The sequence below is a fragment of the Suricata suricatta genome, chromosome 3, assembly GCF_006229205.1.
Source record: "Suricata suricatta isolate VVHF042 chromosome 3, meerkat_22Aug2017_6uvM2_HiC, whole genome shotgun sequence".
Taxonomy (NCBI): domain Eukaryota; kingdom Metazoa; phylum Chordata; class Mammalia; order Carnivora; family Herpestidae; genus Suricata; species Suricata suricatta.
In genome coordinates this window covers 175259789-175271134 of record NC_043702.1, presented here as the reverse complement: position 1 = coordinate 175271134, position 11346 = coordinate 175259789, and the positions used below count along the sequence as shown (strand labels likewise).

The window sequence follows — 11346 nt, the reverse complement described above, 5'->3', positions numbered from 1 at the left end:
CGGCCACCCATCTGGGGAGCTTGCCTGGCCTGCCCCCTCCCTCCAGCTCTGCACACCTCTCCTACTTTCGTGGCCTTTTCCACAGACATTTCCACACACTTGCAGGACACAAGCCCAGGACACGAAGCAGGCTCCTGTCCCGTACCTTCCTTCCGTCAATTGGGTTTCAGGAGTCATAGCAACACATTTAGCTGAACAATGACCCCAGGCTCAGGACCTGATTGGTCACCTGGCCTGTTGCCCTGGAGGCCCAGGAGCTGATTGGTCACCTGGCCTGTTGCCCTGGAGACCAGAAGCAAGTCCCAGTTCTCCCTCCCGTTAGCCACACAGGCTATTCTAGGAGCAAAGAGCATGCCCCAATTTTAGGGTGTCTTCTGTGGGGTCTCAAGGAGCACCCATGCTGCTAGGTCCAAGAACATATCCTGCGCCTGTTTTATCAAAAGGCCACTACAAAGGACTGAATCATGTGTTTTAATTGTTCATTTTATTAAAGTTTTTAACGTCCGAGCAATGCATTGGTCTGACCATTCCTTCACTGTCCCACAGCACCCCCAATAAAAGAGGGGGGATGGGATTCTGTCAGGTGCCAACATTCCCTTTTCCATTTATTCAGGACAGTACGCAAGGAAAGGCTGAGGCAGATCCTGCACGTCAGGAAGGTCGGGGTGCCGTCCCCACGCGCCCCGGTTTACTCGGAGCACCAGGCAAGCAGCGCGCGGGCCTGCGGGCCTCCCCGAGCCAACACCCCGCAGCTCGCGTCTGCCTTCCCAACCACTCGAAGATGTCCCCAACACAAACGGTCCCCATTCGCCTGGGTATGAAGGCATAGACACGGGGTACGCCAGGCCCAGTTCCCCCAACCCTCACAATTTCGGATTATTTATAGTCTGGGAAAGGGGCGGGGGAGGGGGAATGCCAAGGAACGATAATCAAAACCAAGGGAGGATTTTTAAGGAAGCCTTGATGGAAACATTAAGAAAAACATCTGAACTCAACTCCAGAAAAAAGCGCTACCACGGGGAAGTCCAGTCGTAGCGGAGTCTCTGAACCGGTCGGAAGAACAGGTCGGAGAAGGTCCCCCAGGCAGGAGCCCGAAGAGCCGCGGGTGCAGGGGGACTGCAGGGACCGGGGACTGCAGGGACCAGAGCCCGCGGCCGGCGGCCCGTCACAGGGTGCTCTCCAGCGTGTTGTAGTTGTCCTTGAAGCTCTTCAGCTCCAGGAAGTGCTTGGCACGCTTGCTCTTCTGGCTGGAGGGGAGGTAGGTCACCTGGATGGCCGTCGGGGAGACCTCGGGAGACTGGGTGAGGTCTCTGGCCGCTGACTGGTGCTGTCTCTGAGAGGTCCCGCTCCGCGCTCTGACCCTGGAGGACAGAGGGCAGGTCAGGACAGTGCACAGACTGGGGACGGACACAGGAATACAATGCAAGGCTCGGGCATTCTGTAAATGTGGCTGCAGCCACAAATGGTCCCTGTCCCTGTCCTTATAAAGTAGTTACTAAAAGGCCATCTGATAGCTTAGCAGCAGAGAAAAACTTTTTCCAGAGTCCCTGCCTCTGACTCAGCATTTTCTCTTCTATAATGTTTATTTTTGAGAGAGAGAGAGAGAGACATAGAGACAGAAGGAGACCCAGAATCTGAAGCAGGCTCCAGGCTCTGAACTGTCAGTACAGAGCCCAACATGGGGCTCAAACCCGCAAACTGCAAACCGAAGTGGGGTGCTTACCTGACTGCCCCTGGCTCCACATTTTCATATCACTATAAAGGAAACTTCTTAAACTATTTTTTAAAGTTTATTTTAAGAAAGAGAAAACACACGTGCATACACGTGCGGGAGAGGGGGTGGGGGGAGAGAGCACCCCAAGCAGGCACCCCACAATCGGGAGAGCATGACCTGAAGAGCCAAAATGAAGAGTCGGACGCTCAATCGACTGAACCAGCCATGCACCCCAAGAAAACTTTCATTCTGCTGATTCACCTCGTGTGTCTATGCCGCTAATGGAAATACTGCCAATCTAAAGAGTCCCTTGTAAACGGAACACCATAAATAAGAACAGAAATAGCTATTGAATACTTACGACGTTAAATCGGCACTTTACCGATATCTAACTTACTGCCATCCCAAGATCTCTATAGAGTAGTAACACCCCCATTTTCCAAGTTAGAAAACTGAGGGCCCTCTTGCCTGAGGTCACAAAGCTATTAAGTGACAGAGTTGGGGTAGAAATCGAAGTGTGTCAGACTTCAGAGCCTCTTACTCACTAGACTCATTGAACTCTCTAGAAACCAGAAATCAAGGACTGAATTCTATTAATTTTTACAAGTTTGTCTAAGTAATCTCCATAACCAATGGGGGGCTTGAACTCATGACTCTTGAGATGAAGAGTTGCATGCTCTACTGACAGCCAGCCACATGCCCCACAAGGACTGAATTTTTATTTTTTAATTGCTATTAAAAATATATATATATTTTTTACTTTAGAAAGAAAGCACATGTGAGTAACTGAGGGAGCAAAGGGGGAGAGAGAGGGAGAGAGAGAGGGGAGAGAGAGGGGAGGGGGAGAGGGAGAGAGTGAGCGAGCGCACGCGCGCGCGCGGGAGGGAGAATGAATCTTAGGCTCTATACTCAGCGCAGAGCCCAACGCAGGGTTCGACCCCATGACCCTGGGATGATGATCAGAGCCAGAATCAAGCGTTGGTCCCTCGGAGAGCCAGGGTCGCTCAGTCGGTTAAGTGTCCAACTTTGGCTCAGGTCATGATCTCACGGTTCCTGGGTTCGAGCCCCACGTCGGGCTCTGTGCTGACAGCTCAGAGCCTGGAGCCTGCTTCAGATTCTGTGTCTCCCTCTCTCTCTGCCCCTCTCCTGCTCGCGCTGTCTCTGTCTCTCAAAACTAAATCAAAAACATAAAAAAAAAAAAAAAAAAAAGTTGGTCCCTCAACTGACTGAGTCACCCAGGTACCCTGATTTTTTTAAGATTTTATTTTTTATTAGGCATATTTATTTTGAGAGAGAGAGAAAGAGAGAGCTTGTGAGCGAGTGAGCAGTGGAGGGGCAGAGAGAGAGGGAGAGAGAGCATCCCAAGCAGGCTCTGTGCTGTCAGCTCAGAGCCCGACCTGGGGCTCGATTCCACGAACGGAGAGATCATGACCTGAGCTGAAACCAAGAGTTGGACGCACAGCCCAGCGAGCCTCCCAGGCGCCCTCCAGGTCGGGATTTCTGATAAAGCTGTGGTAAAACACACCGCTTTTAAACGTTTGCAGTTCCTAGTGTTAGGCACGCGCACCCCGCTGTGTGGCCAGCCCTGCCATCACCCCCAGAGCTCTTTTTACCTACAAAACCCAAGTTCTGTCCCCATTTAAGTAACACGCCCCGGGCCCTGGCGCGCAGTCTCCATCTCCATGAACCTGAGGACTTCCGAGGCCTCATCTGAGTTACAATCAGAAGGTATTTGTCTTTCACAGAAGCCAGGCTTTGAGCAGGCCTCCTGCCCAACCTCCAGACTGAGCGCCCTTCCTCATCCTCCCCTGCTTTCACTCCTCTCCTGAGAAGCTGTCACAGGACCTTTCATGTTTGGATCAAGGTAGTTTAAAGGAGATGAGACAGGAGAGACACACCCCTTATCCTTTCAGAAAGAGCCATATGCTACACGGCAGAAAACTGAGATGGTTCTTTTCAAAGTTGGTAACTTTTTTCCTTTTTAATGTTTTTTATTTTTGAGAGACAGAGATAGACGGCACCAGCAGGGGACAGCCAGAGAGAGGGAGACACAGATCTGAAGCAGCTCCAGGCTCTGAGCACAGAGCCTGATGCGGGGCTCGAACCCATGAACCGGGAGATCATGACCTGAGCCAAAGTTGGACGCTTAACCAACTGAGCCCCCCAGGCGCCCTTGGTGACTAACTTTGTATCCTACATTGGCTTTCCCTCGCCTCCCTTTCAACACCTGTATGAGCACCATCACGAAACTATGCTGGTGCACACTTAACCCTGCCAGACAAAAGTCATGGTTCGCACAACACAAAACTCAGCAGCTGATACTCTAGTGATGCCCTCAATTTCAAACAAGGTTTCAAAAGCTGTGAGCGGTGATAAAAATGGGTGGCAAGCGTTACTTTTAGCAGACCAAGACATAAAAGGAAAACACTGGAACCTGAAAGAGAAAAAAAAAATCTCTGTATTGACCAACTTTATTCCTGGGGTGCCTGGGGCACTCAGTTAAGCCTCCAACTTCAGCTGTGCGGACAGCTCAGAGCCTGGAGCCTGCTTCAGATTCTGTGTCTCCCTCTCTCTCTGCCACTCCCCCACTCACGCTCTGTCTCTCTCAAAATAAAATAAAGACGTAAAGAAAATTAAAAAAAAAAAAGTTTAAAGATTAAATAGAGAAAGAGATAGCATGAATAGGGGAGGGGCAGAGAGACAGGGAGAGAGAATCCCATGCAGGCTCCGAGCTGTCAGCACAGAGCCCGATGTGGGGCTCAAACCCACAGACTGTGAGATCATGACCTGAGCGAAAGTCGGACACTTAACTGACTGAGCCCCCCAGTTCCCCAACTTTATTCCCTTTATTGGTCTACATGTCACACTAATTCTGACATTTTGCTGAGCTGAACTAAAAACAAACAGAAACACAAAGGAGCAGAGGCTTCCCCTCCTGTGTTCTGGCAGAGCCACGCAAGGCAGGACGGGCCAGCTCGCCCGTGACTTTGTGAGCACCGCGCGCGCCGGGCACGTCGCTGGGGCGCCTCCCCCCCCACTTACACGGCGGCCAGCTCGCTCAGGGCCTCCTGGTAGCGCAGGTACTCGCTCCGGCCAAAGACCTGAGGGGAGAGGAAGGAGGAGCGGGGCTCCCTCAGGCCGGGGCGCCCTTCCGTCCCCGGAGGGCAGAAGGGGCGCCCCGCTCACCCCTGTCCCGTAGCGGGCTGTCTCGTAGCCGTCCAGCAGGGTGTCGATGAGCGCCTTGCGCACGCCCTTGAAGGGGGTGCTGGTGTTCCGGAGATCGAGCAGGTAGGAGCGGAAGTTCTTGCCCATTAAGGAACGGGGGTGCCGGCCTTCTGCATGGAACGGGATCTCTGAGGAGAGAGACCCACAGCCATAACCCTTCTGCCATTCGCTAGTCTTTTTAGTTAATCTCCCAAACTTAGAAACGGGTCCAACGAGTGAGTTGGGGGGAAATTCTAATGGAATGAAGACCACTGGAGGTCCAGCGGCGAGTCTGAGCCGTCACGTGGTGCTGCTGGCACAACCGGAGGCTCCACCCATGGGCCGGACAGTGTCTCCCTCCCGTTTACCCCCCTACTTACTCACCCCGGCTCTAAGATAGAAACCACGTTTCAGCACAAAACATATTCGACAATGATCATGGAAGAGAAAAAATTCAAGACCCATTTATCTTGGTCTTATTGAAAAAGCGTATGCCACTTGTGTTTTGTAGAAAAACAAGCAAATCACCACCATCCAGTTCATGAAACTAAAGGTCTAAACAAGGAAACAAATTCACTCTTTGAAGATAAGAGTGTGCTGCCACCACTTCCTTAGACAACATAACCTAGTACTCTCCCAGATCTAGGAAATTCCTCTGAGCCAAGGAGGCAGAAAGAGCATAAGCTCTAATATATACAAAGGGGATCCTCCCTCCCCGTGACCTTTCAGGACCCTCAACGTCCTGTCAAGCCGCCCTTACCAGAGGCCCGGATGGCATCCAGGGCCTTCATCCTGTACAAGTAGTTGTAGCAACCTGTTGAGAGAGAGAGAGACTGGTCATGGGCATAACCCTCAGAGTCTCCAAACCGCAGAGCAAGCCGACACACCGCCTGCCTCCCTGCATCTCCCGCGCGTCTGCAACAGTGCAGCCACAGGGGCCCAGAGGGCAGAGCAGCTCTGAGCACGGGGGAGCCCCCGCAAGCACCCCGGAACGCGCCACGTACTCTGACCCCCCTGCACTTCCAGCTGCAGCAATCTTGCATCGCCGTCGGCGAGGAGCTGAGGTTCATACTTGATGTCTTGAACCCTGGACAGCCGGATATCAATTTCCTCTTTTAAGTCCTGTTCACACAAAGAAAGAACGTGCACTCACTTATCCGGAATGCTGCTTCCCAGCAACTTGGAAATGGGCCAAAGCAACAACAAAAGAAGTGTAAAAAATGCTCACCTGGCTGATAACATTGCCAAGTCAGACTAACCCATTTAAGGATGGGAGCACGTTCTCTAAGAACTTCCCCAAACTGCACACCTCCAGCTAGACCTTTCTTAAATTTTTTTCAAAGTTTATTTTGAGTGAGAGAGAGGGAGAGGGGGAGGGAAGGAGAGAGGGGGAGAGAGAGAGAGACAGACAGACAGAGAGAGAGAGCGCGAGCGAGCGAGCGCATTTGTGTGTGTGTGTGTGAGTGTGTGTGTGTGAGAGAGAGAGAGAGAGAGAGAGAGAGAGAGAGCAAGCGAGAGAGAGCGAGTGCGCGCGCGCAGGGGAGGGCAGGGGGGGGGGGAAGAATCCCAACCAGGTTCTGCACTGTCAGCGCAGAACCCCATGTGGGGATTGAACCCACAAATCTTGAGATCATGACCTGAGCCGTGACAAAGAGCCGGATGCTCAACAGATAGAGCCAGCCACACAGCCCTCTAAGCGCGATCTTTTACCTGCCAGAATTTCTTCAAGTTCTACAGCATCAACCTGATTTCGTTAACTGCGGGTTAGCTCACATCCGTGATCTAAAATTCCGGAGGCTACTCCAGCCATCCTGAATCAGGCCCTGGTAATAACTCCATGGTCACCTCTCTCACTTTAAGAGGGCAGCCAGAGCCCCAGCAGATTCTTCTTGTAATTCTTTAATGTTTTTTTTAAATTTATTTTAAAATTTTTTTAGTGTTTTATTTATTTTTGATTCAGAGAGAGAGAGAGAGAGAGAGAGAGAGAGAGAGCGAGCGCGCGCGCGCGCGAGAGGGGGAAGGGCAGAGAGAGAGAAGGAGACACAGAACCGGAAGCAGGCTCCAGGCTCTGAGCTAGCTGTCAGGACAGAGCCTGACGCGGGGCTCGAACCCACAAACGTGAGATCTGACCTGAGCCTAAGTTGGAGGCTTAACCGACTGAGCCACCCAGGCGCCCCTCTTCTTGTAACTTTTTAGAAACTTCCACTGTGAAATATATCATACCTGGAATACATGTTATGTACATCTTAAATATGAAAACTGTGAACATCCGCATCCCCTATCCTGTCCATAACCTAACATGCCTGAACCAGACTGAAGCCTCGTGTGCTTAGTTGGTTGAATGCAACCCCCCAATCTTCATTTGTCAACAATCTTACTTTTCGTCACTGTTTTATCACCTATCAACCCGAATAAGCTGTTTACCTTTGCCTAGTTTCAAACTTCACACAAATGAAAAAATACTTTTTGAAATCCTTTGCAACTTATTTTAAAATTTTAAATACTCTAACGAGGTTGAACTTACATGGAATAAAATGCAACCAATTTGTGTGGACTGAGTCTGACAAGTGAATACACCCAGTCAGCCAACATTCCAACCAAGATACGGTATTTCCATCACCCCAAAACGTTCTTCGTGTCTCTCTGCAGTTACCTTTCTTTCCTGGCTCCAATCAACAATCATGTACTTTCTATTGACATGGTTGTGTGTTCTAGAATTTCATATAAATGAAATGGAACAAAATGGTAGACAGTCTCCTGAGTGGCTTTCTGGCTTTTTCTACCCAGCTTGTTTTTGAGATACACTCACATTTGTGACTTTTTTTTTTTTTTTTTTAAACATTAGAATCGGGGCACCTGCGTGGCGTCTGACTTCTGCTGAGGTCATGATCTCCAGGTTTGTGGGTTCGAGCCCCGCATCAGGCTCTGTGCTGACACTTCAGAGCCTGGAGCCTGCTTCGGATTCTGTCTCCCTCTCTCTCTCAAAATTAAATGTTAAAGATACATTCTCAAGTAAACGTACAGACTAAGAATTTCTTCTGGAAGTACCACAATTACTGACATGAATATTCTTTTTTTAAAAGAAACTTTTTAAACCTTTGATCTATTTTTGAGAGAAAGAGGGGAGCAGAGAATTCTAAGCAGTCTCTGTGTTGGCAGCTGAGAGCCCGACGCGGGGCTCACACTCAGGAACCGTGACATCACCTGAGCCGAAGTTGGACACTTAACCAACTGAGCCACCCAGGTGCCCCCAGGAATATTCTTCGACGTCTTCTGGTGAAAAATTAATTTCCTATGTTGAGAGTGGGACTGCTGCACTATGGACTAGGTACACGTGCAATCTTACTAGATAATACGCAGTGATTTCCCAAACAAGTCTTACTAATTTACACTTCCACCAGCAATGAATGCAAATTTATTTAATTAGTTTACATTTTTTAGTGCAAAAAGGTGACTTTATTAAAGCTTGGGGATTGGGGTGCCTGGGTGGCTCAGTAAGTTGAGCATCCGACTCTGGCTCAGGTCACGATCTCACGGTTTGTGTGTTCAAGCTCTGCATCAGGTTCTGTGCTGACCTCTCAGAGCCTGGAGCTGCTTCACATTCTATGTCTCTCTCTCTCCCTGCTCCTCCCCTGTTCACCTCTCAAAAGTAACTAAATGTAAAAATAAATAAATAAATAAAGCATGGGGAGAGGACCCATGGGCAGGAAGAGCTGACAAATGCAAACTTAAATGAGAATTTTTTGAAGCAAAAGGAATCTCATCTAGTCCAGGAAGCTCCAAATTAATCAAAGTTAAAAAAAATTTCTAAATGTTATTTTTGAGGGGTGGGTCAGTCTGTTAAGCGTCCAACTTCAGCTCAGGTCATGATCTCACAGCTTGTGAGTTTGAGCCCCACATGGAGCTCTGTGCTGACAGCTCAGAGCCTGGAGCCTGTTTCCAATTCTGTGTCTCCCTCTTTCTCTCTGCCCCTCCCTTGCTCATGATCTGCCTTTCTCTGTCTCTCAACAATAAGTAAATGAAAGAAAAATGTTATTTTTGAAAGAGTGAGCAGGGGAGGGGCAGAGAGAGAGGGACACCCAGAATCGGAAGCAGGCTCCAGGCTCTGAGCTGTCAGCACAGAGCCCGACATGGGGCTCGAACTCACGAGCTGTAAGATCCTGACCCGACAGAAGTTGGATGCTCAACTGACTGAGCCACTCAGGTGCCCCAGTAATCAGCGTTTTGATTGGATCACGGTATACTGGTAGCCAACCCCATACCCTCATGGAGGGCAAGTGGCATCTGGAGAACTGAGGGCATGTGGAAGAAGCACTGTTGGGTTTTTAGACCACAACACGTTCCTTAAGCCTTTCCGTGAAATACATCAGCAAGGAACGACCAAAAAAATGAAGGTTAGCAGCACTGGTTGTTGAAAGGACACTGACTCAGGAGTGGAAGGAAACGTGTACTGGCTCCGGTTTGCCCACTAACCTGCTTGTCACTCAGTAATCTATTACTGGGTACCTACTACACGCAGGCCCTGGCTTTACATGGTGACCAGAACTAGCATGGTCCCTGCATTCCTGAAGCTTAGGGTCTAGGAAGGCAGGCAGGCACTAAACAAGCAGACAAAAATAAACGGAAGTTTGTGGCAAAATTGTATCTAGAAACATAGAATGCTATGAGAAAAAAAAGGATCACCCACTTTAGAGCAGGTAGAAAACCTTCCTCGGAGGAAATGACACGTGGGCTCAGATCTGAAGAGCAAATCGGCCAGTCCAAAGACGACCCGGGGCCCTCCTGCGTCCCTGCCACAGCACACGCACAGACTGGAAATCTACCAGCTGGATCCCTGGATCAGAGCCAGGCCAAAGGGCGCACCAGGAGCCCAGGACAGACGCAGGAGTGGGGGGGCGGCACTGGGACCTCAGGCTTCCATGTCAGGTTGCCGGAAGCGCTACCAAGGCGCTTAGCTGCGGAAACGGGGGCTCACGTAAGGGGCCCGGGAGACGGAGGAAATCTCACCCGGAGAGACCCACACGCCACGGGAAGGAACGCAGGGCTCGGACACTCACTTCCCGCATGTCCGCGGGTTTCAGCTCCGAACGCGAAGGACGGAGCCCGGGGGCGGAGGCCCCAGGAAGGGGCGGCTCTGCAGAGGCAGCCCTTCTCGGGGACCTGGGGCTCGCTGACGCCCGAGCGCAAAGCCTGGGCGGCTAGCGAGCTCCCACCGCACGGCGGGCAAGCTTAGTCCACACCCCTCACTCCGCGGAGCCGCAGCAGTGGGCGCGGCAGCCCGTCTACACCGCCGAGCGCGGGGGAACCAAAGTCCTCTCCCAGGCGAGGGCCACCTCACTCTAGGCCCTGACGGCGGGGCAGAACAGGCCGACCTCGTGCCTTAAGGACCTACCTTGGGGGCGTTGTGTCCCACGGGGACATGAGGTCCCCTTCGGGATTTCATTGCAAAGCGCATGATTTGCCTCTTCACAAAAATAAATAGCAGTACGAACACCTGTCCGAGAAATAGGAAAAAAGAACGGAGTCGTTAATAAGATAAAAAAAAAAAATCAAAAAAAAAAAAAGGCGCCTCCCCTCTAAGTCCCCAGCCGCGGGCGCGCCGGGGCACGCCCAGACCGCAGGGGCTCCCGGGGCAGGTACGGGTCCCAGCCCGGGAAAGGCGCACGGCCGGGGCGCGGGGTCTCCTCACCAGGCTCCCGTAGGCCATCACCAGGACGACGTTCACGCCGGACAGCCAGTTACTGCCGGACGCCATGGCCTCCCGCCCCGCGCACCACCGCCGGGTCAGCCGGGGCTCCGCCCGGGCCCCAGCGCCTGGGCTCCCCGAAACTCCCCGGCCATTTCCTCACGGGGAAACACAGACGCTCGGCCGGCCCGAAAACATGGCGGACAGGGGCCCAGGAAACCAGAACGCGGCCTTCCCGCTGCCCCCAGCACGTGACCCAGGCCCGCACCGGTCCCGCGAGCGGCGCGCGCCGAGACGCCGGACGACGCCGGACGACGCCAGGAACAGGAAGCGAAGGCCGACAGTGCGTCACACGGCGGAGGCGGGGCGGACACGCGGAGCCGCAGCGCCGCGGCTCGTGGCGAGGCAGCGCGCGCACGCTTGCGCGCGCGTCCCTTTCCGCTTCACGTGCCGGGAGACGCAGGCAGGCAAGTGGGAGGGGGAAGGCGCGAGAGCGAGCGCGCGAGGGGAAAGGAGGGAGGGGGTAGGGAGGAGGGAACCTGACATCACGTGACAGGGGCGGCGCGGCCCGGGGTGTCAGTGTGGAGGAGACTGAGGTAAAGTTGGAAGCGCAGCGGCGTTGGCGGCGGCGGCGGCGGCAGCGGCAGCGCGGCGGGGCCGGGTATTGTCCGCGGCCCCTTTAAATCCGCGGTCTCCCTTTTCCCTCCCTCCCTTCTCCCGTACCCCGCCGGGCTCCCCCCCC

The 11346-nt window shown here is 52.5% G+C and overlaps 3 protein-coding genes across 14 annotated transcripts in view; 1 reads left to right on the top strand and 2 right to left on the bottom strand.

Annotated features, from left to right (window-relative positions):
• Positions 1–362, bottom strand: part of C3H1orf189 (chromosome 3 C1orf189 homolog) — a 4576-nt gene extending 4214 nt beyond the window's left edge. For both annotated transcript variants that reach the window (XM_029936090.1, XM_029936089.1), the window contains exon 1: positions 57–362. In XM_029936090.1, coding sequence (XP_029791950.1) covers positions 57–89 — 33 coding nt within the window. In that variant the 5' untranslated portion in view covers positions 90–362. The remainder of the gene's footprint in view (positions 1–56) is intronic.
• Positions 363–465: 103 nt separating this feature from the next.
• On the bottom strand, positions 466–10927 carry C3H1orf43 (chromosome 3 C1orf43 homolog). Its single transcript, XM_029936088.1, has 7 exons — positions 10608–10927; positions 10311–10412; positions 5923–6040; positions 5679–5732; positions 4901–5067; positions 4757–4815; positions 466–1361 (listed from the first exon to the last, which is right to left on the bottom strand). The coding sequence occupies exons 1-7, from the start codon at positions 10671–10673 to the stop codon at positions 1166–1168; spliced, it is 762 nt and encodes a 253-aa protein (XP_029791948.1). The 5' UTR covers positions 10674–10927; the 3' UTR covers positions 466–1165.
• A 210-nt stretch (positions 10928–11137) lies between these two features.
• The window catches only part of UBAP2L (ubiquitin associated protein 2 like), a 38901-nt gene continuing 38692 nt past the window's right edge, over positions 11138–11346 (top strand). For 10 of the 11 annotated variants that reach the window (XM_029936087.1, XM_029936080.1, XM_029936083.1 and 7 more), the window contains exon 1: positions 11138–11200. The gene's annotated coding sequence lies outside the window, so the exon portion shown is untranslated. Of the gene's footprint in view, positions 11266–11346 lie in introns of all 11 variants that reach the window. The other variant, XM_029936077.1, reaches the window with a different exon arrangement.